Here is a 25,578-nt window from a genome sequence, read left to right on the forward strand (position 1 = left end):
AACCAAAAACGTAAACCATTCATGATCGGAAATGTTTCATGATTATCAACAATCCGACAACTTTAAAAGGATGCCATGTTCTTGAGTTTCTCTCCCAAACACTCGTTCTTTGAGATCAGAAAACTCTCCTTAGGGGCACCTGGTTGGCTCATCTGGTAGAGCGTGCACCCCCCTGTACACAGCCTCAGCGGCTGCAGGTTCGGTTTTAACCTGCGACCCTGTGCTGCATGTCATTGCACCTATCTCCCCTTTTTAATGTCTAACATGTCCTACCACTAAAAGGCCCTTGAATGCCAAAAAGATTCTCTCACAAAAAAAAGAATAGTAATACTCTCCTTGATGGTTTCCAAGTGCTCCTGCTCAGCATGTGAGCATTGTGAAAGTGCAAAGACTCACTCACCTCCTGGCCCTGCGATGACTGTGGTGTTTGCGTCTTTTTCCTTTGATGCAGCCATGTCTGTCCGCTGTGTCCACCCTGGTGTCCACCGATTTCCTCTCATCAGTCTTGAGCGGCTGGCAGGCGGTTGTCTCTAAGCTGCGATGAGAGCAAAAAAGTTTAGTTTTTTTTTAGTTAGACAACTTTTTAAAAGTGATTTCTCTAGTTGTCCACACAGTTAACGCTTCCATCATACAATAGTGAGGAGGATGTAGCATGCTTGGTTAACCTTATTCCCTCTGGTCTACTGGATATGTGTTTTATTCTCCTCCATTTCTCCCTGCCAGCCATTCTCTGGGAAAATTGGACATCAGCCATCTACCATTCAAATCGCGGTGTCAATTGAAATGTTGCTATTTACATGCTTCAGTTGCCCTGACATTTTGGGAAATGGTGTATTCTATCTCGTGCTGGGCAGATGCAGCCATGTGAGATGCCTGGCTATAAGAATAGTTAAAGTTTTCTTTGAACTTTTTCTGATAAACCCATACATTTTAAGTTATCAACATACTTGACCAAAAAATAAAAGGAAAAAATCAAGAAAAAACAAAAGTCACATAGTTTAAAGTCTAAATATAGCATAGTGTTTAAACACATTTTCTGCAGTTTAAAAATGAAGGCAAATTATTTCGGGCTTCCAAACAATACTGCTATAAGTCAGGTGTTTACTTATTTAACAGTTACCACCTGAACCTCTCAAAAATATCTTCATAGTCAAATGCGGCTGCAGAACGAATGACTAAATAAACTGAGTGATTAGATGTAAGCACACAGTTCTAGCCCTGCTTATTATCTTCTGTTTTAGTCATGGGAGATTTGAGCGTAATTACACATTCTCCGCTTCTTCAAGTGGCTCCCGTCTGATTGTAATGAGAAGATAATCAGAGCCAGAGATGAGGCCGTCAACGCCACCCCCATCCTGCAACAAGCAGGCAGGAGCCGTCGGTTTCCATCTTCCTCACCTTCACGTTCCTATGGTTTTCTGCACTAGAGGGAGTGCCCCCGGCAGGGAACTAATAATGTCAAACAGCGGACTGAGTGCTCCAACATGACCGGGCGTTTGAAAGGGTTGATAGGGGAGATAAAGACAGCCACCGGAAGAATGATTAGTCTGATCAAGGAGGCTGACGGGAAAGAACCCTTTCAATATCCTGGTGATTTGTCCAATGGTCTTTGATTGTTGTTAAAAAGGTCAGCTTACAGGATATTGCTGTCTGCATAGTTGTATGTAATTTATTATGTTTAAGGTGACAAATTGAGAAATGATTCACTAATTATTTGCTAACAGTGGTTGATTATTTAAGATGAAGTCTGAAACTCACAGACCATCTTGATAGATCCTGAACCTTACTTTATTATTGTTGGCTTTTAGATTTGTGTAGCAAAGAGACATGTCTGTGACATTTCAGCGGTGTTATGACATTTTGCCAGTGTTTTGTGGTTTGTATTAGGGCTGCAAGATATGAGGAAAATATCTATTTTGACTGATATTGTGATTGCGATAGGATTCATCATATTGGAGGGAATGATCATTTTAGTATCACTATCCTCATTTTCGCTGAAAAATTTTAAAATGAAAAAAAGGACAAATGATTATAATGTGATTTTTGCGAGGATCTGTACAAAACAAAGAGTTTTTCTTTACTTTGTAGGATAGGATTTGTAGGCCGGGACGTCTATTCAGAATAGAGAATGTGTGACATGTAAGGCAAGGCAAGGCAAGGCAAGGCAGCTTTATTTGTATAGCACATTTCAGCAACAAGGCAATTCAAAGTGCTTTACACAAAATCAGTTAAACAGATAAAACACAAGTAAAAACAGTTAAAAATCACAAGCATTAAAAACCGTTAAAACACATGAATGACAGTTAAAAACAAAGAGAACATAAACACAAGAATAAAAGTTACAGTGCAGCATAAGAATTAAAAGAAGATTAGTCATTTAAAGAAAGGCAGCATCAAATAGAAAGGTCTTCAGCCTTGATTTAAAAGAACTGAGAGTACAGCGGATCTAAAGTTTCTGGGAGTTTATTCCAGATATGAGGAGCATAGAAACTGAAAGCTGTAATAATGTACAACAACACCAAAACAAATTTCTTATATGTGTAAAAAAACGTACTTGGCAATAAAGCTTTTCTGATTCTGAGAATGGTTTGATACATTTTTTGCCTTACAAATATTGCTCCCCCCACCCCAAAGATTTGGATCTAGTCCATATTGCTATTTCGATAAAATTGCGATTCATTTTGCAGCCCTAGTTTGTATCCTATCATCTACTGGTTTGACCTCTGTGAGTTGATTCTGAAAGCAGTTAAGAGTCTGGCGAACAAAGCTACACAGAGCATGGAGCCGTTTGCCATCTTCTAAAGGTGTAATGAGACACACAAGAATATCTGGGCTACATTTTCTAACAACTGCTTCATTCACTTTGATGACATGACAGTAGATAAGAAAGGGGCACCACAATTATTTTCTAGATTGATCCCAACTAACGCTACAGTAGGAAGTCCATATGGTGATTTAGTCACAACTATCCATACACACCGACAATAAGCAGCGCTGCATCTTGCTGCTACACTGCTCCCTGCTTTCAGCAATTATGTAATTTATCCTCCGCCTCCCCTCCTGCTCTTGTATTTGCATTTAGACATATGTAAATTTCAATGTTTCTTTCCATATGTGGTGTTGTTCATTGAATATCTATCTGACAACCTAATCAATGAAAACAGAATATGGAAACCATCTGAAACCTTCCAAATGTGTCATCCCTTCAGACCAATATAAAACCAAACCAATAAAAAACCAAAACAACATTTCTGCCTAATACGATTCATGGTTAAAAAAACCCAAAACAAAACCAATTTAAAATAAGGATCAAGCAAAATCGCATTCAATTCACAGTAATAAACAGACCTTACAACTATACATAAAGGTCTTTGACTGCTCAACACGCTTAATGTGACAAAAGATATTGATCTTCCAACCAGTTAATACTTCCTATGAGCAATTCACTTGACACAGGAGAACAAAAAGATTAAAACTTCCGCGCTGTTAAATGTTCAAACCTCTCTGAACTGGCCACCCGCTCTGCTTTTTGTTATTTGCTGTCACTCTAAGAGTAGTGGTTGATGATTTCTAAATGAAATCGATTTAGCCATCACGGATGCACATTCCCTTGATTTGGCTCTGCAATTCAGGGCCGAGACTTGTCAAGCTGCAAGTACCTGGGTTTATTGCGGACTGTTCGTATCGGTCAAACAACACACACACACACACACACACACACACACACACACACACACACACACACACACACACACAGTAGAAGTTTGTATTCATGTAGGTATTTAAAGGGACAATTCAAAACAACAAGCTGGCAAAAAGCTTTAAATGAATGCAAATACTGAGTGGATTAAGTGAGAGTACTTGATGACGAAGAATTACTTGGACACTAATCCTCCAAAATCCTGACTGGATTTGTTTACCACAAAACAGGTAAAGTGGAGTCATAGGCAGAGATCAGCTGCATTCCACTCCCTGTTGAAAGATAGGGTGATGGGAATGCCACTCCGTGAAGCTATTGTCTGTGTACTGCAACACTGCAGATTATGGTAGCATCCCACTTCTTGACGTTTTGACCTCTTCCTCTCGTCATATTTGTCATAGTGCACATATAGGCTTCAGCACAGCTCCCTCGGCGATGAGTAATTCTGGAGGCTGAGAGGAGTGACCATGCTGTGACTACCTCTTGTTTGGGTCTTTGTCACAGAGGGAGTGCCTTGCTCCTGTCAACGTGGGGCTCCTCAGCGCCGTCAAACGGTATCACGTGGACCGGTAACAAATACTGACAGATGGTGCCCTTTCTCTCTGTCGCAGCAAACAGAGAGAAAGGGCTTCTTTTCTTTTTTTTAAGGAGGGTGAGGATGAGCTTTTCACCTCTGTTTCCAAATTCAGATAGGTGCAGTGCATGGTGTGTGGGGGTGCCAATGCTGTCTCTTACAAAATATGTCTATATACTTTTTTGAATTTGATTTTACCAGGAGTTTTCCCCTTAAGATTCAGAATCTCTTTTTACAAGGGAGTCCCAAACAAGACATCAGCCTAAAAAGTTTCAACATAAAAAAAACAGACTTAAAACTAACAAATGACATCAAACAATTAATGTTTTATTTTGAGTCCATCCCAAGTATACCTTAAAAGGTGCCCAAGTCCACAGTTCAAATTAAAAAATGACTTACTTCTTTTTGGATAATTGATATCTAAAAACAAAAATGTATTTGCGGCTTGTTTTTAAAGATTTTCATATTCAGTAGGAAAGAAATGGGAAAGTGTCTAGAGATTGATTAAAACGTTGTTGGTTTTAGTTTTTTCAAAGGTTTTGTTGACATAAACTAAAATATAGAATATCACAAGACTTAACCTTTAAGGTTAGGAAAAGGGTTAAACATTTAAACAGATGATGCGTCCCAAGTTGTGCTTCAAGTCACTGTTGATTTTTTCAAAGTTTAATCATGACACATCTTTCTCTAACCTTTAACAAGTGCTTTAGCTGTCTAAACATAACCATAAAAATGTATTACTGCTTTAGATTAATTGATCTACTTATCGTTTCAGCTCCAGTCAATCTAAAGAAAATTATGAAATAATAAATTCTTTTTGTCAAATGAAGATTTTTGGATATTTGTCTATTGGTCAGACAAAACAAGTAATTTGAAAATGTCACTTTTTACGTTTCGGAAATGCTGGTGAATGCTAATTTGCTAATGCTTTTTTTTTTTTTTACAATTTTACTAACAACTTTTTAAATGAGTTGTGAGAATATGAGTTATATGAGTTGTATACGTGTCTTGTGACAGGGTTGGTTTATTTGGTGCAGGATTGCACGTGTCACATTACTAACGGGTCTATTTGGTGAAAAAAAATGAGATGAAAGAGAAGAAAAGACTAAGCCTTTTCATTTTTTTCCCATCTAACCATCTGCTTGTCTGCTGAACTTCCAGCTTTGCACAGATATATTCATAAGACATCATCGACTGCCAGTGTCACAGGAGGATCATCATAGTTTGTGTACAGTTTCATTGTCCACACCCCATTTGCGATATTAAATTGAGATAAACTGCCTCAATATCTGCCAGGAGCAGCTCTGTAATCTGCCAGCTGCTTTACACAACACTGGCTCGCTGTCGGGGGGAGGGCTCAAACTCACAACATTAGCTGACATCGTACAGGTGTGCAAGAAGCATGCAGGCAGCCATTAACTAACCAGCAAAGCAGTGCTACACAGCTAGCTGTGTTTGCATTAAAAACGTGTCAAAATCACTCCAGCGATTAACACAAATTGCATTCTCAGCTGCATTAATTACATTCTGCAAGACATATTTTCATCTGCATTCTGCTTATTCACATCAAGTGTTTACTCCAAGTGTGTGAAGAAAACTGCCGGATAATTTGCTTCAGGAAGCCTTCTGGGGCATTTGAGTGTGTGCAGTAGTCAAGAGGATCAATGGAGACACAACAAAACACAGCACTCGAATGCAACCTTTTCTTTCCTAACCCTTGTGTCTATAGATACCCCCGACGTGACAGAACGAGATCTTACAAGATAGAGAGACACTCGAGGGCCATTCATACATTTTCTGTGATTTCATCTGTTCCTGAAAGCACAAACAGACAAATGCACTCGGCTGTGTTTTGCCGTCTCAGCATTGATCAGTGTAGCTTCACAAACTTTGCTTCCAGAGTCTATTTAGTTCAATTAATTTTGTTTAATTAGACATGTCTGCACAAGTGGACACTGGATTATCCACAACCTCCTAATTCATACTCTTTATTTAAAGGTGGAATTATATCCTCTTAACCAGAGATCTTCAACAGGGGGTCCTCAGAGTCACTGTAGGGGGGCCGCCAAATTATTGTTTTAATACTTTCCCTCCCCAAACCTAAATAAGTCTGAAACCATACATTAACATGAATTCAACATATTATTAGCAAAGACAAATCAGCTATTTGTAAAAAACCTCAACAACATGATGATATGCTTACGTATGATACAGGTAAGCTTATTGATTTACTGTGCCTTCCACATGTATGTTTAAGATTAAAGCATGATGATATATGAATATGTTAATACTAGCTTAGTATTGTAGGGCACCCTAAAAAGAATGTGTATAGGCTTTAGGCCACCCTACACGTATTGTAGGCCCAGTTTATCATGCAACTCAATTTTATACAATATATGTACTAGGGTTGCACGCTATTGATAAAATGTGATATTGCAATGTCGAATATGAATATATTGATATTAATTTTGATATTTTGAAACATACGTACAATTACAAAAGTTACATGGAAAAAAACACTGTATAACAATATTTATAGATTCATAACAATATAGTGCACAGTTAGACTTATATACAGCTCCGTAGTGTGGCTGGACCACAGGTCCGTCGTGAATGAAAAATCTATCCTACTCCAAACTCTGCTTGCATCACCTTTTATAAAGTCCCGGGATAGCTACCTGGGAGAAATAGGTGTGGGATGGAATTTGGTACAGTTTGTCTAGTTCATTCAGAAGCTTCTTGAAGCCTTTCTTTTCCACTGTGTGGATGGGCATCATTTCTTTGGCCAAATAACACATTCTAGCATTGGTGATTTTGGTACGTCTTTTTGAGTTCTTGTTGTACTTTGTGTAACTAGCAAAAACACTCGCTAGTGAGGCTTGTTTGGCTAGCTCTGGCGTATTAACTGCAACAGTTTTTATTTTTTTGGCGATAGTATCATGCACTAATGATTTGTTTCGTTTTTGTCTCTATATATTTGTTCATTTACACTCTCACTCTGTTGAAAGATGCACACACATCACATGGTACCTCCATAGGGTTTGTCACGTTGTGGCCCCGTGCACTAACAGGAGCAAGTGGCACGGAAACTGACCAATGAAACGTGATCATTACAGCGTTTCAAGCGAGCTCTAAATCAAAACACAACTAAGCCTCACAGTCAACGTGATATCTTGATATACTTGATATATCTCAATATATCATGCACTCCTACTAGGGGGGTCCCTTCTCGCCTCGCTTTCAGGTTGAGACTCCTTGGCCTAAAAAAACATTGAAGACACCTGCTCTTAACTAATGAAGGGGTCAGTGGTTTTCACTCTTTGGCTTGTGGCGCTTGAAAGGAATATTTTAGGGGAAATACTGTATGCTTATTTGCTTTCTTGAAGGGAGTTAGATAAGAGATAGATACTAGTCTAGCTATGTCCAGCAGCATGTTAGCCTTGCTTAGCAACCAGCAGAGACACCAGGAAGTTTTTGGCCTGGAATTAGCCTGGTATGTAACCCCATGTAATACGTATTGTTTTCTTGCACTTCAGTTTTTGTACAGAAATAAAGAAGACATTCTTTTTTCTTCTTTTTTTTTAAATTCCTTTAATCATCTTGTGACCCAAAGATTGAAATAGGTGATCTGCTAGTGTTATTGACTTTCAAGTGTACTGGTTTCAGTAAGTGGAAATATTTTGAGTCTAATCATGAGCTTTATGGTGTTTTAGATGTTTTTCCATTGTGCTAAGAATAAAAAAATTCTGATGTTTTGGATAAAACTTGGTGACTTTTAACTTTTGGTGATTTCATTTAAAAAAAAAAATACAGATTCCATATAAGTTCAAGCCTAAAAAAAATCCATATTGGTCAACCCTGCGTCATTTTGGTTTCCATGCCATCCTCACAGGTGCTCTGTCCTGCTGATTGCTGAGAAGACTCGCGCCTAATAGAGTAAGTGAACAACAAACTGTGGCAAACAAGTTAGGGGATATACATGGAAGGATCAATACAGCTATCCCTAAAGCAACAGGAAAACAAAATCAGGGGATCGATGGATGATACGTCACTTTGAGAAGTCCTAACAAGATAAGTGGAGAAGTTTAAAACAACATTTAAAAAATATATTTTCTTTCTGGATTTGTAAAGCACGTATTATGTGGAATTCAATCAAAAAAAGTATGTTGAAAATGCAAATCAAATGTTGATGGTTTGTTTTATAATGCTTGACAGTAACTGCAGAACTCTTGAAAGAAACTTCTACCCATAGTATAGTGGGTATAGTGGGTATCCTCTTTGCAGAGGAGTGGCCCTCAGCATAACAACCCAAACATCCTGATTATACAAAGTGAAGGGTTGCCAAATTGTGCAAATTAGCGCTTAAGGAGCTCTGCTCTAAGTTACAAGCTTGTAAACACGCCAAGGCTATCGGAGCTGATAATGGAGACGGAGGAAGGACTCGCATGACCTTCATCCTCTCGGGAGAAATTTGTGTAAGTGACAGTAAAGTGTGCAGAAAAGGATGCTTTTATATTTTCTCCCAATGTCCACAGATGATTTAAGAGTTCCCCCGCCACTCGTGAGGTTCAGAGGGACTAATAAACTTTTCATTATCCTTGTAAGAGCCACCAGGAGCAATTGATTATAGTTATTATAGGAGTGCTGATAGTTGAGATAATTACCAGGGAAAGGGATGATCTACTACCACAATTAAAACCCAAACAGGGTGGTCTCAAGGCACTTTAATTTTCACCAAGAGTGTTTATCCAAGTTTCAGACTTGAGTCAAGAAGAACTTTATCATAAGGACACAAACGAGCCGTTAAAATGCACACAAAGTGAATCAGACACATCCCTCACAGGGCTAACTCGTAAGGTACTTCCGTTGAAACCCGTTCCAACGTTTTAAATGCATGGCGGGTACTTTTAAGTGTTATTGATTAGATGTTAAGAGACTGTGAGGCAATCATTCCCACACAAACAAGGCAATGCAATCAAGCAGTCCCAATCAACTAGGCACATAAAGATTCAACCACTTTATCACTGACGCTGCCATCCAAACTGTACTAAATTTGAATTCTGAATGAGCTGGTATGTTTCGGAAAGTATAATCTAAGATATCTGACTACTCAACACTTGTTTGCCATGAAACTAATATAGTTTGCATAGCTGCACTTGTGAAAAATGTTCTGGGTGTTCTCATGCCCCCTGGAACAAGTCTTTTTTATGTAAAAGTGCCGTTTCCTTTCTTAAGGTTAAGAAAATCACACCATCAATGCCCCCAGTGGAGGGGATTTTTCTACCAAACTTACGCAGATGGGTAATAGCTTTTTTTTTTTTTAGATTGCTGCTAGAATAAATTGCAAGGATGGATGCAAATCCTTTTGGGCGACTGAGCTGTGCCCCAAATTGGCTGCCTCTTCTTCCTTACTATGCATGATGGGAGGAAGGAATGATGGAAGGGAACATCAAAGATTTAATGGCTGTTCAGCCGCAGTTAGGAGGTATCAGTGGCTCCAGGCAATTTCCTGTCTTCGCTATTTTGTTACAAATGTAACATCCAACTTCAGCATTAAGCTTTGACAGTACACTAGGCTGTAATTAGGTAATGATGGGCATGGGTTTCTGTTTTCTATTTTAATGTCAAGGTTCATGATTTATCTATAAATTAATTCTCTAAGTAAATTTTCTCAATAATTTAGTAACTAGCCCCATTTACTACAGTACAATTTTAAGAGGCTGGTACGTATTTCTACTTCATTTCGGAACAAAATGTACTGTTTTACTCTACTACATTTATTTTACAGCTATAATTACTAAGATTTTATGTATAAACTTTAAAAAAAAAGCTTAAACATTTGCTGTTCAAGATAAACAGTGGGTTCCAACATTCTGACATTGTGACTCCTTACAAGAAAATCAGTTGGAGCCTCTTGTCACATTTCAGATGTCTATAGGTCATTCGCAGTTCCACCAATGAGAGAGTTTACCTCTAAACTTCTCTGATGCTCTCCTTTTAATAACTGTTTCAGGCCGAAAGATGTTAAATTATCAAATATTTCCCAAAAAAAACAAAATTTGAGAGATGTCCAAAAAAATACAATCCATACATGTACCGTTTTTCTTCCTCTTTTCTATACAATTATCATCATCTTCATCTTGAGAATAATTAAATGCTTCTTACACATTTGTCAATGAACTTAATGCTGTTTGTTGAAAAAAAGTGCATTACTTTGTCGTCCATCCTATGTATAGTTGATAATGTGGCTTTGTAATTACATTTGGAGAACTGTCACTGATTATTTCAATCAAAATGACTACCTAAGTCTTTGAATATGAAATAAGCTGAACATCTTTGCCTCACTATCAGCCAATCAGCAATATTGAGCCCTTTACCCTTCCAGCGAGTAAGTATGCTGCGAGCCAGAGTGACATTGACGACAAGTGAGGTTGGTTTATTCAATTATTGTGTCCCAATGATAAAATGGGAACAACATAATGGCTTGATTAATTTCCTTATCACGGTGAGCACAAAGAGTAATTACAACCAAATCCACCGCTTGGAGAACCACACATCCATCAAATTAAAACAGCCTCCACTCAGCAGCAATCACTTCCACACAGAACAAATGAGTTGATTGGCTCAGACCTCCGCCTCCGGCCAGGGAAGTGTTTACCTAAGAACTGTAAGTCCAAGCAAAGTTCACACAGGGTGATCAGAACGCTACAAACCTGTCAGAAAATATTAAAATGCCATTATAATGCCAGTGTGAGCGAGGCTGTGCAGGACCTCAGTGACTATATATCACCTGTAAATGTGAGGCTGTCAAGTGTCAAGGCATGATAATGCATGAGCAACTCCATGACCTCCAATCACATCCACGAGCACTTACCCAGAGATGTATTCACAATGCTAATTTCCTGAGTATATAAAGCTGTATTGTTGGTGTAGTTACAGGACTGGCCAGTTGAAAATCTTGCTCTATAGTCTCACATTACCAGACCTTCCTTCACAACACTGTAGAGGAGGATCTGGCGAGTCCACACAGCATTCTGTGATAGGAGAAAAACATGATCTGGTTTATTGCCGTTTCTTTAAACCAATCATAATCGTATTGGGCAGCGTCAGTAGCCTCGGGAAGGAACTTGTTTTGTTGGAACATGTGTACGTTCAAAACTTGTTTAAGTCCTTCAACAGAAAACTAAAGTGATAGTCTGGCTAGCTGTCTGGATTTACCCTGCAGAGATCTAAGGAGCAGTTAATCATAGTCCTCATAAATCGACCAGAGTTTAAAATGGCAACACAAAGAAAGCGGATGGTAACGGACATCCGGCTGAAATGAGGGACATCCAGCGGAATATCCGGCGGCACTGGAGCAATCCCTGAAGCGTACCGTCGTGGATATAGACTAGTTGCTAATGGGTAAAGGGGCCTACTGCACTTTGTTCTCTTTACTGCTATTGTGAGGAACAATTGGTCAACAGAGACTGAGAGACGGTCTCTGGACGGTTAGGTTGGATAAGGATGAAACAGGAAGAAAACTGTGACCTCTTACCTTAACACTCAGTCCTAACATGGCTGCTCATTAAGGCACTGGCAAGACTTTGAAGTTTCATGACTTTGAAATTCTAATAAAATTCATAAGTAGGATATAAGAAATCACTGCTTGATTGTTTTTCACAGATGTTATGAAGCTCCAGTTTATTCAGTTCACAGATCTTAGGTGGACATTTTAAAGCCAGATTACAGATTACCATAATATCCGAGTTACAGAGCTAGGGATCTGTTTCCCTGGAAAAAAACACCCAGAAAACCATTCAACAACATCTGCCGCTGTTCTGAATGTATTTCCAGAATCCTCAAATCCTTGTCTAACCATGTGACGAAAAAGCTTTCTGTCTGCTGCACGATGAAAACTATTTTTCATTTCCCAATGATCCATTTTACGTTTACTGCAACTGAAGACTGGGTTTATTTAAAAAAAAAAATTGTATTTGGACAGAATTGTTTTTTGTCATGGTCAGCACAGTGTTTGAAGAATTTGGAAATACGTCCACAACACCAGGAAGTGTTATTTAATAACCGTCTGGGTTTTTTTCAGGTATTTTATCTTTTGGCAAATCAGACACTTAGCTCTCTGGTTCGAATATAATTTAACGTGACATGAAAAGCACAAACTGGATGTTGAAGGTAGATATTACCTAAATTGATTCTCAAAACAACTCTAAGACAGTACACCGTAAGTTGCTCAATTAACCCTAGCCGTCCTTTTAAGATACCCACAGGTCAAAAACATTTATCTAGCTATATTTAATATGGTAAACATAATATATAAAAATATTGTTAATAATTCCATCAAGTTGTTTTGTAGGATGCTTCCAAAGTTAGGCATGCAATTTTATTTTTTAATTAACAACTATACTTAATTTCTATACATATATACTTAATTAATAGAAGCTCCTAGAAGATAACCTGGTGGTCTCTTTCCAGCTAATCAACTAGTGTGTCTTAAAATGCTGTGCGTTAAAGAATGAGTCTATTATTTGAGAAAAAAAGGAAATACAGGCAGGTTTTACAAAGTAACAACATATGTTGGAAAAGTAAATGTCGCCACAAAAATATCAGAGCGTCAGCAAAATAAGACACCATCCATCCCCAAAGTTTCCAGCTGTTTCCTGCCGCCTTCAGGCTGAACAGCAAGTCACAGAAAACTCACATTCTGTTAGGTCTGATTCTGAATTAATAGTGTTATCACACCGATATATCAGCTTGTACACATTCTCCAGTTGTTTTTATTATGACAAAGTAGTTGTCAAAATGCTCTACATGCGATCTGTTGCTGAAAGTAATAGACTGTAGAGGATCCGTAATCAAATTTAGAACGAATGTACTCCCTCTAATTTCTAAACGTAACTAAGAGCAACACATGTGTTCTGTACATAATAAGCCTTTAAATCACACACATAGCAATTAAAATCCCTCCCATTAAAAATCAAAAAGTTTATATCAAACAACATCATGTTGACTCGATTCTGAACCAATCAGCTGTTCGATCAGTTGAGAGCCAGGCGTTTCTCAGCATGCCCTGGATCCGCCTGGGTCTTGCATTCGGTGAAAAGCAACTGTGTTGTCAGGGTCTCAAAACTTTGGTTGCCTTGATCTTGTGAGGTTATCGTTGCCCACGTGTGCATGACGTCAACAGCAAGTCGGGATCAAGTCAGACACAAATCCAACAGGCATGCATTGGGCGGCGATCGCTGGTGATTGATTCTGTGCAGACCTGGCTCATCTCAAACAAGTCTAGTGTAGAAAGGGGACCATGTCCAAAATACTATTCTTCCTGGACAACTCCTCCCACCCACTCCACAACACACTTGTTAGTCTAAGAAGCACCTTCAGTGACAGACTCAGACACACACGATGCACCACAGGGGATCGTTCCTGCCAAAGGGGTAAGACAGCATCCAGAACGCGTACCTCCTATGGGGAGAACAAGCCATCAGCTGCTGTTAGCATTCCATTGACTCCCATTCATTTTGGCGCCACTTTGACAGCAAATAACTTTGCATCTGAAGCATTTAAAGACTGTTTGTTGATTATTTATTCCTCAAGAAACACAACATTGTATTAAAGCATAACCTCGTCTCTCAGGTTATTGCTCTGTAGCAGACGTTGTTGTACAAATGGGCTAACAATTGTGTCGTAACCACGCGACTTACTGTCGCACAGTAGAGAAATTACCTTATAGTCTGGAAAAACTTGCAGGCAGTTTTGACTCACATTTGCTGTTTAACTAAATAAGTTAAGTTTAATTACTTATGCTAACTATTATTTTGGTTAGCAATACTGTGCCTGTGCCTATGTTATCTCCTAACACATACCTACGCTCTGCGTCTCTACAAGATTCGGAATGATTGAGATTTCTCTTGGCACAGCTACCAGAAGACTTACAACTTTCAAACTGGTTGCTCACATCACATCTACGTACAATCCATTTGAAACAATCTTTTTAACTTAATCTTACTTTTGACCTAATCTCACTTACTTCTACTTAACCATCAATCCATTCATCCACCTTCGTCCGCTTATCCGTAACGGGTTGCGGGGGGGGGGGGGGGGGGGGGGGGGGGGGGGGGGGGGGTAGCTCTAGCAGGGGACCCCAAACTTCCCTTTCCCGAGCCACAATAACCAGCTCCGACCGAGGGAGCCCGAGGCGTTCCCAAGCCAGGTTGGAGATATAATTCCTCCACCTAGTCCTGGGTCTTCCTCGAGGCCTCCGCCCAGCTGGACGTGCCTGGAACACCTTCCTAGGGAGTCGCCCAGGAGGCATCCTTACCAGACGTCCTAACCACCTCAACTAGCTCCTTTTGACGTGAAGGAGCAGCGGCTCTACTCCGAGCTCCTCACGGACGACTGTGCTTCTCATCCTATCTTTAAAGGAGATGCCAGCCACCCTCCGCTTGCACCCTGGATCTCGTTCTTTTGGTCTTCTACTTAACATCTTTATTTATTTATTTATTTATTACTGTAGCTATGTTACTTTATACACTTATTGCTCTTTTCTCACTCTTATTTTACCTTGAATTTGACTGTGAGCAACTGCAACAAAATAATTTCCCTGAGGCGATCAATAAAGTATTCTGATTCTGATTATTACTAAAGTCCAAACAGCTCATTAAAATAGTGGAAATAGATGCTCTTCTCCAGAGTTAATTTGAATGAAATCTGCAATATAAATCCCTTATGGAAATAATTTTTTTCTTTAACCGTTGAATCATAGCCTAAAGGCTTCATTTGACTTGGGCAAACCTGCTGGATTCTATTGGCAGCTCTTCCTATTTGCCTACTCTCTGTAGAGCTAAAATCAAATCACAATGCTAGTACTCAGATTCACAAGAGCTCTGTGGTTAATCATAGGAGCCGCTACGGGCTGAGAGGAGGAGGGGAGATCACGTAGGAGGGAATGTTGAGGAATGTCAACATTTCAATAACGTCTCAACACAACATGCTGTGGCTGCACAGTGTGTGTGATTTGAGATGAAATGATCTATTTGGATGGTGACATGTCAGATATTGTTACATGTATGTGTCAGTGCTGTCTGCATGGTAATAATATTTGCTAGAGTGAGCTCATGTCAGAGTTAGGGCAACAGCACATCCCTGTGAATTGGAGGCTGAAGCCCGAGGCTCTGACAAAGATGGCACCATTCCCTGTGGCTGCTGCTTTACATTTCATTCCTGTTACAAGCCGCTTTGGCTTGAAAAGCCAAATGTAACACAAAGTTTATTCCAGTGTGGAGTGCAGAGCAAAAGAAAAGGGATTTTCACATGGGAATAAAGACTGCACCCCCAGCAGATAGCAACATTCACAAAGCTCGTCTAACTCTTGATTAGCCCAAAACCTCTTATGAATGCCAACAATGTGGTGCTACTCCCATCATCATCATCATCATCATCATCATCACTGTTATCAGCATCGCCGTTATGCCCTTTGTGGTCATAATCAATAATGCCATTTCAGGCGCATTTAGAAAAGAAATAACTCTGGTGTCACATGGTCCAGCTTACCCAGATTGTTAACATCTAAACTGTGTTTCTCCTCGTTCACGCATCATGAACCTTACGTGGGCATCAATTACTTGCTTCCAAATCTAGTTAGAAGTGATTAGAGGGTTCTTTGTGTGAAGGCAGAAGGAGGGAAGCAGGCATAGTTGGGTTTAATTAGCGGCTTGTGTGGCGCACTTCCTCCTTGCACTTCTTCCTGTGTGAAGGAGATTACTGAAGGCCCTTCTGCATATATGCTAATGTGTCTCATGTATGTGGAGTGCAGCGAAAATTAATTATTGCACGCACCCCGTGTTTAATTAGCACTATGACACCAGCAATGAACACGCCAGAAGGAAGCTGCTAAGGTAAAAGCCTGTGGATGATTGGCAGATAGAGTTTCTTCAGAGTTTGACCAAAGAAGAAGACAAAGAGTGAAGCCTTTCAAAAAACAGTTGGATCAGGGAAATGGGCCTGCAAGCCAATGATGTGGAAGGGGTCTTATTTTTCCCATCGAAATATAATTTGTTCACTCAAACAGCAGCTGACAGATGGTTTCAGGAATTGGCATTCCTGTTGCTCCATATTGAGTGCAAGTTTTGGGTTCTGTGTGAAGTTTTTTTTTGGTTAAGAGAACCTAAAAAACCATCAACTTTTGCAGCACACCTATCCCAATTAATAGTGAAAACAGTAAGTAATATTTACAAGCAACTGCAAAGAAGACTATAAAATACTTTTTTCTGACACTGAAGCTAATTTAGAATCTGCTTTGACAGACCAGCTGCCCTAGCTCTGTGCATTAAGGACCTACTGAGCTGCCTTTTCCCATATCTGCCTCCAATTATCCACCATCACGTTTCCCTGAAGTTGCTCTGTGGGAATAATTCATAGCATTACCGTAAGGATTTTTTCACACACCTGGATATACGTACAGACCTGGATGTGGGAACAGATTGTGACCATAGAGTATGCTTTGCTATTTCAATCCCTCCCTCTTGCTTTAATGAGCTGCTGGAGTTCCTGACTAATTTGTGTCAGTAAACATAACAGGTTTGCAGTTGACAATGACAGGCGGAATGAAACTCAATTGGCCAATCGACACCTCGGCGCGGGAGAGCGAGAGTGAGCAAACTCTTGACAAGATCTAGATATACGCTGGTAATTAGAGAACCAGTTCAGGATGGACCATCATGTTTCCTTACTTTCGCCTTTCCATCTTTCTTTTTCTTCAACCTCATCCTCAGCTGTGACGCCCTCTCCAATGCATAATAGCCAAATGAATTATTCACAGGAGCACGTTTCACAGTATCTGCGCCCTCATTAGATAAAAGTCAGTAGAAGAGAATGTGGCTCAGAATTTAGAAAACAGAAGATTCTTTTCTCTTCTTCCTGTTGATTGAGATGCCCTCATACAGCAGTGGGCCATCTTTCAGGAAGGGGGCGAGGCTTAAAGTCCTGTCACAAGTAACAACTGGAGTCGTGTAGACACTATCCCATATATATTACAAATAGGTATGTTTATATTAAATTATGTCTTGGCCAGAAAATGGCTGACGGTGAGGTTCATGATTGGATTCATGGAATTCAATTTGTTCTAAATTATACCTAAAATTGAGCTGCCTGCCTACGGTAGAGAAATAGATGTTGAGTCTTTTTTTTTTTTTTTTTTTTTTATTAAATGAAAAAACTTGCTAGGAAAGTTTTTTTTTTTTTTTTTTTTTAAACAAGTAGGAAAGCACCAAAAAGAACAGTTAGATATACAGCACCACCATTAAACCTAACACTGAAGCTGCACAACATAAGACATAAATAGTACCATAAACTCTATTTTTTCAGGTTTTTACAACAACTTGAATTACCTGACACTTGTCCTTTTTCCTCTTCATCTGTGCTAATTACAATTTTCACACTATGCACTCTTATCACGCTGCTTTTGGCTCGGAGACTCTATCAGGTAAACTATCCCCGTGATCCTCCCTCATGTTCTCATCGCTGTTCCATCTTTGCCCCCTACCAGGTTTTGCCACACGGGCGGATGGAGGCGCAGCGTCCAAACGATCCAGCAGATCGACCACCATTTTGTTGCTATAAATGTACCTTAGTGGATGGCATCATATCCAATCTCCAGCCAACTCACTCCCCACTGCCTTTGTATGCTTGTATCAGACCTCCAGGCTTGTTTCGTCTTCGTTTCTGTGCTGCTTTAACCTCCTGTCTATTTGAGTCTCGTCCAAGAAGCAGAGTCTTGGTTTTCCGAGTAGAGCTTCACATTCCTGTGACACCCGCTGTCTGTAGTGTATCAAAGTCATGACCTCCTCCCACGTCTTCTGCTACACCCTGTGTGCTGTTACATGGGTCACGGGTGTTATATCCTCAATCTAGTCTCTCTCTCTCTCTCTCTCTCTCTCCATCTCTGCCTCTGTTTACTTCACTGCATTATTTGTCCCTCACACTGTCTCTTTCTCATGTCATACATATATACTATTATCTCACTCCAGTGTCTTTAGAGAAATCATTCTAAATGTTTAAATGTTTAAAAAGTCTGTTGCAGCAATCTCACAGAACCTTTTGCATCATCTCTCTATTACTTTCTAAGGCCCAACCAAGTAAGCAATCCTCTGCTGACAGGCATAGAATAAGTATCACCACGCTGTCCACTACACATGACTGTGCATGTACTGTGTGTATGTACGTATATGTATGAGTGTGTGCAGGTGTCCGTTACTTTACATTAGCTATGCAGCCTGACATTCACATCTAAATCAATCATCTTAAAAACGGAGCACGGCATGCAGAATGTGAAGACTACAGAGAGCAATCAAGACACCACCTGACTTTCTCCACCCACTTCTCCCCCTCGTTGCTAATCAGTGTGGGTGCCATTGGCTGTCTGCTAGACTTGATCTGCTTTTGAGACAGAAACGCCGTTAGCCTGTAAAAGATGAGCAAAGCAGTCAACACAATATTCTAAAACTAGAGGTAGCATGGTGGTCCAGTGATCTTTTTATGCAACATTCTGCAGACCCTATGTTGCATAAAAAGTATCTTCAAAGAAAAATCTATCCCTTACAGCTACAAGGCTTTGACTTCTTGAGAGAGGTACTCCTTGTACTCTTTTGAGCACTCTCTAGAAAGTAAAACATTTCATTTTGTCATTGCCTGTGTCTATTTTGGACCATTTAACTACATGCCTAAAAGACTAAATGCTATAATAAAGTTCAGCTGGACCTTAACTCTGAGCGGAGATCAGGCATGCACATTTTTAATGGAAGTAAAGAGAAAGTCTTGCTTGAAATATTTAAATTGGAGCTGGAATAATTAAATTATTTTCAATAAGCAAATAATCTGCAATTCTTTTTAATGGATTGATTATTTTTTTCAACAAACATTTGCAGTTTTCAGCTTCTCAATTGTCAAGACGTGTTTTTCTTCAGCTTCTATTAAAGTAAGCTGAATACTTTAGGTTTGGACGGACAAAACAAGACATTTTTGATATCAGCAGAGCTTTAGGTGAATGCGATGGACGCTTTTAACAATTCTCTGACAACTTCTAGGTCAAACGAGTCATTGATTAATTAAGAAATGAATTACAGATTAATTAATAAAGATAATCATTTTTTGCAACTCTATGGGCTCATTTACCAGTCTCCTGCATTTTCAAGAGTGTAGGTGTTTTCTTTCTCCTTAAAGCTGTACCAGCAGAGGAAGATGCCAGATGGAAATTTTAACTACCTATCTGGCCTCTCAATTTATTCAGATTTGTGTTGCAGCCCAACATCATGATTTAGGTTGGCGAGACTGGATTTGCATAACAAGCATGTTTACAGCAGGTCTTCCATGACATATTATAAGACAGTATGCATTTTGTTGGCTCTTAGAACTGTGGGCAACAATGCACAAAAAGAAACTTGCTTATTCCATTGTAAACTGGTGTTGGAAAAATTATGCTTAGAACGGTTTTGCTTCTTTGTTAAACTATTTGCGTCCAAACTGCTGCTTTACTATTTCTGTCTTTCATGTGTTACCGTAATCATGAAAGCTGAGTGACCTTGCAAAGAGCACAGGATGTATCCCTGAGGGCTGAGCGCATAATGTGGAGGAGATGCCGGGCCAGACCAGAGATAAGAAAAAAAGCTACTGATTGCCTGAACCACATGATTAACTTGACTCCCAACTCCGTTAATAAAGACACGGCTGTGAATAATCTTCAGTCATTTGCTGTACTTATGCTGAAGTGGTGTAAACTGACTCTACTTGCTGCAAGTAAACAAGCTTTGGAGATACCTCTAGTGATTCTTTACATTATTTGATAAAAAATGATCCCAACAACTGGTCAAATGTATGGCCATTTTCACTTAAAAATTAAGATTTCTTTATTTAAAATTAAGCTTCTAGTTCAAACTAATGTCCTGTTTTTTTTTGCACAAAATGGAAACTATATGATCAGTCTTAAAGAGTATATTTAACATAGTATATGTGGTGTATTTTCTTATGTTAAATACCTTTTAGAGTCACTTTTTCACTGTTTATCAATGTACTGTATCTGTTTGAGTAGAATATGTTGGCGTATACTCCAACCATGCTATCACATCATTTGAAATTGTTTAACCGTGCAATAAATCCTGTAAGCTAAAACAATATTGTCCCACGACAGAGCCCTACTGTACTTCCTCCCTGGAGGATTCCTAACCCATCCTGGTGATGGCTGGAGGTGACCCCGGTCCATGTTGGTACACATGATTATCATTTCCCTACAGGGGAACTGGTAATCAATGAGAGCGTGACCTTGGCCTCCGTTTGCACCTTCTTCTGAGTTAGATAATAAATTGGTTCATCTTACCTCCCCTACCATCTATGTTATTTAGAGGGCTATCTGAGGGAGTCCATTACCTTTTTATGGAAAGAAGGTTCATTCAATTTGCTGGCGACCCAATAAGGAGTTCTGAATGGATGCATGGCAGGCGGCTCAAGGGCAAATGAATTATTCCATTATCTTTAATGTGTGGGAAGGCAAATGCCATCAAGGTCCTGAGGGGGTTCATTTAGCTATGTAACCTCTGTTCCTCAAGAGGAAACAATGAGAGTAAATAACAAGTCACAACTAGGCTCCATCGTGCTTACTCATGGCTGTTTTTTCATTGATTTTAGAATGGATTCCTCTTTAAAACAATTGTACTTGTATTTTTGTAATACAGTTTCTGTGGATTTGTGCTCCATATTAGATTTCAGAGACATCATTCACATTTAGAGACGTCATTGTTATCAAGTTTTAGATGCACCTTTGGTTTCATAATTTGCCTTTTTTCACCCACCCCCCAAAAAACAAACAAACAAACCTTTCTTATTGTCTTTGTTGTACTGAAAATAAAAATATTTAAATGTCACATTTCATTATTGTCCAGCCGTGTAAATGTACAGTAATCTGCACCAGAACACTGTCCTCAATTTTCTCTTTATTTCAGGTTGGAGGCTGATGTGACAAACATGAAACTATGACATTTATTTGAAAGCATCACAGCCACATGGCTTAGAATGATTTGCTTAATTAAAGAGTCTTCTTATATTTGGCTTAAACCTTATTAAAGGATAATCCCCCTCAAAGTTGAAGGTGGTGTTTAAAGGATTCACCATGCAGTGTAGTGAGGCTGCACATACTGTACTGTATTAATGTGGATATACAGTAACGAGTAGTATAAACTGTAAAGTGACATGCACATGTGGTCTTGGATTGTCGGTAATTTGTTTGTTTGTTGTTGTAGTTTGTATAGAACCAAATGAAGGTAGTCTGTAGGGTTCATAGCTGCCTGCTCATTACAAGTGATGCTTATAGAACTATATACTAAACTACAATGCTATTACAGTAACTCCCAAGGTGAAAACATTTCATCAATGCAACAGGACATAGCATATTGAATCCTGGTCTATTTTGAGAGCCCTCTGAAAAGCATCACTGCTCAATAACATAGGTAAACAGCTGAATATTATAAATTGCATATTTTATATCGTTTTCCACTGTGCAGGACATATTGGGAAATAAAATATGGTCAAAAATAATCCCTTAAGGCATGTACGAGGCATCTGGCGCAAAGCCTGTCAGCTGCTTTGAACGTCGTCAGCGTCTTGACAGCATGTTTTTTGTCATTTTGTTGGCAAATGCATCCGTTCTCTGAGTGAACGTGAAAAACAGCGTTGCCTGAGAAGTGTGTAGATAGATGTAAACTTGAATCCCTCCTGTTTGTCACTGAAATCCAATAAGCACTTTTTCCATAGAGTAAATAAAACCAAGGGAAGGGCGACATAAAAGTGACTCAGGAATGGGGAGTCCACTCTCTGTTCTCAGGGGAACTGGAGGAGACAGAGTTTAATGGAAGGTGAGTCGAATCTTGCAGTGTTTTAAGCAGAAGCAGATTATGAAAAACAGAAGAGGCCTGATGAAAAGTGACTTAAGCCTTATTCACATGGGGCTACTACGGTTCAGTTTGTTGGGAACAATAAATGAATGACCCTGTCAACCAAACATCTAAATATGTAAGTCATAACTTTGTGATTTAGAGTGGTGAAACTACTACTGTAGTAAACAATGTTTGCATACAACTGTTTAAGAATGAGATTTATACCTAACCAAATTTTGAACCAAGGCTTGCAGATTTTATGTTATTGAAGGTCTATGGGCTGCACAGTGAGCACACAGTCTATAATAACGATTCACTGAATGTGTGATTTGAACACATAGTCCATTGTTTGACTGTGGAAACTGACTGATTTAGACGTCTGTAAGACAATGATGTTCATTTTAGTGTCAGTTTCAATTTTAGATTTAATTATTCAGAAACAGGAATGTACTGATCTGATGAGGTTGCCCACAATTGTACCGTACTACTGCCACATCGTTTCCCTTTCTGAGTCATGCTCATGTGCTCTTGTAAAAACCCTGTTGTTACAAACCCAGTACCATGTATACATAGCTAAGATATTGTGTTTTTCCAGCAGATATCGAGCTGTGTTTACAAGGCTTCTGAATCCATTATTCAAATTAGAGAAACTGGCTTTCTCATTTACTTGACATTTAAGAAATCAGGTTGTTGCAAAACATTGGTAGCAACATTGTCATTCAAGTGCATGCACAGTTAATAACTTGTTCCACCTCTGTCTGCATTTTTAATAACAGTAAGTACAGATAACCCTGTCTCAAAGGGATGCATTTTGAGGGAAGGCAGGATTATGTTAATTGGCAACATTTTACACGTTATATTCTTCAGCTGTTGTAGGAAGGTGGTGGGTGTGGCAACAACGGTTATGGAAAGATTGTAATTTCATGTAAATGTTAAGTAAAGAAGTCCTGTCTCATGCTTCATGCCACTGTTGACTTTTTAAATGTTAAACCAAGACTATAATCTTTATTTAAACTAAAAGTTCCTAGTGTTCCTAAACTATCAGACATTCTTAATTATGCATTAGCAGCTCTGAGAGGAGCACATTTTTGCAACAAAACCCCCAATAAAAACATGTTTGTTTTGCAGACTTGGCAGAAATATATCTAAAAATATTTCCTTATAATGTTGACAGAAATGTTATTCGGTGTCCCAAAACATATTTACTGTAGCACATAAGGAGTATAATAAATGTAATTTCTAGGTGACAGGGTTGGAACAGAGCAATCATTCATTTCAATAGGAGAAAAAAAATACTGCAGAATTTGATTTGCAATGGATTAATACTATTCTGAGACCTCTGTCCTTCTTCTAAACACAGACAGGAATATGCCCTCAAACTTTTACTTTACATATTATAGACGTGGTAGATTTGCAAAGAATTAAAATCACCATACGTCTAAGAAATGATTGCAAAACCACGTCACGTACCAGAGCAATATTGGTCCTGTGGGAATCGGGAACGAGGCTTTAGGCCAGGATTAGAGCTGATAGCACAGGCGGTCATCCACAATGACCTGAGGCTACGACGGTACGCTGCTAACTGGCTTTTAAACTTGACTTCAATCTGACGTACCCTAACCTTGGCGGCTGTCAGTCAATGAGTGCAGCAGTCTGTCAGTCAGGCTGGAGGAATGTCCTCTCGCCTCTGAGTTTATGAAAAAAGATAGGGTGAGATTATTCCTCTTTTCCAATACCATATTAGCCCCTAATCTCCCGCCTCCGTCGGCCCATTCTCAACAGGATGAGGTGTCGTTAAGGGCAGTGAAAGATGGAGAAAGGGATGGTGGGGGACTTTAGGAGTAAATATGTCAATCACTCGAAGCGCCAAGAGGTTTTCTTGAAGAGGAGAAGAGGAGAGTCAACAACTCTATTCCTTATCCAACTTCTCTACATCCAAAGCATTCAGACTTGTTACTACACCAGAATACATGTCTGCTGCTGGACACTTATTATTCAGAATGAGTTTGAATCAAATATTTCCTATCACCACACATTAGGCCTGCACAATTCAGGGAAAAATGTGAATCACGATTTTTTTCAAGACTTTAAATGACGATTCACTGCCACGATTGTTTTGGCCAAGACAAAAAAACAAATTGGCAATACCAAACTGATTTTTTTTGGCACTTATAGCACACTGCGCATCACGACAAGCCTGTAAACATAGAGGTTTCAATGAGAGAAGGGTTAGCACTGCAGCGCTTGGGAGCACTTTAAAACCTATTTTATACAGTCTATGTTTAAGACACACAGAAGAAAGTACTAACGTTTGTGATGCAGTTGGCTCAGAAAATTAAATGAGAATCAAAGTCATTAAAAAAAAAATTAAATCATGAACAGGGTAATCAAGATTGCGACTTTATAACGATTAATAGTGCAAGCTTAACACACATACGTACATAAATGCACCCAGTGGTTGTGATTCATGTGCACCACCTTATTTCCAAAGCATTTTTCATTAGGTTGGAAAAAAAAGCAAATCCGCAGAAAATCAAGGACTCAGATAAGTGGATTGAAAATAGATTCTGCTCTTTGACTTTGACGTGGATATCTCAGTGGATTAAATTTGCCCTTTGGCCACCTCGGGAATGATCATGCCACCAACACGGATCTATCTGCTTACGCAAATCATCACTTGATAGGCCAACCAACCCCCCCCCCCCCCACCTTGGCTGAATACATAAAACAAGATGAAGGTGTCCTGTAGTCAAATTGTAGCCGGCAGCTCAATGTCCATCCCAATACACTGTAGCGTGCTGTATTCTGCTGCAGAAAGATCTGAAATACTATCCAAATATAGACAATGTAGGTTAATGAGGAAGTTGATTAGATTAGGCAGACATTCTGCAACTTCAGTCTATGAAGCATCGTGATTATTGCAAACCTAGATCAGATACTTTCTATTTTAAATCTTTGGATTCTTTGCCAAAGATTCCCTTGGTGCAATGCAAGAAAATAAAAATCAAAGAGTCAAACTTCTAGCACAGCCTTAATAATTTAGCAGTCTTCCACAGACCTAGGAACTCATTTAGATGAGGACAAAAGGCTCTTTTGCATCGCCCTGGTCGGATCAAAGGCAAATCTTTAATTCCGGGCCTAGTGTTGTAGTCAGATCTGGTGCTTTATTGTGACTAGATTTCCTTAAACTGTCTTCAGAGTCAAAGAGAGTGCTGGGACAAAGCGATTCCATTCCTCCTACAAGGGCACTGCTGAGCCCAAGTTTAAATTGAATGCCCCAAAATAACTGTTTAATTATGTGGTTATCGTAGAGGCTTTCATGTTTTCCAAATGAATCAGAGCGAGTGTGATAACCAATTCTTCCATCGATGCAAAACTGAAAAAGA

General features: G+C 39.3%; 1 protein-coding gene across 1 annotated transcript in view; it reads right to left on the bottom strand.

Annotated features, from left to right (window-relative positions):
- srrm4 (serine/arginine repetitive matrix 4) overlaps nt 1-25,578 on the bottom strand; it is a 65,885-nt gene that overhangs the window by 24,528 nt on the left and 15,779 nt on the right. The window contains exon 2 of the mRNA XM_032517127.1: nt 401-535. Within this exon, the coding sequence (XP_032373018.1) occupies nt 401-535 (135 nt within the window). The remainder of the gene's footprint in view (nt 1-400; nt 536-25,578) is intronic.

The sequence above is a fragment of the Etheostoma spectabile genome, chromosome 5 (genome assembly GCF_008692095.1).
Source record: "Etheostoma spectabile isolate EspeVRDwgs_2016 chromosome 5, UIUC_Espe_1.0, whole genome shotgun sequence".
Classification (NCBI taxonomy): domain Eukaryota; kingdom Metazoa; phylum Chordata; class Actinopteri; order Perciformes; family Percidae; genus Etheostoma; species Etheostoma spectabile.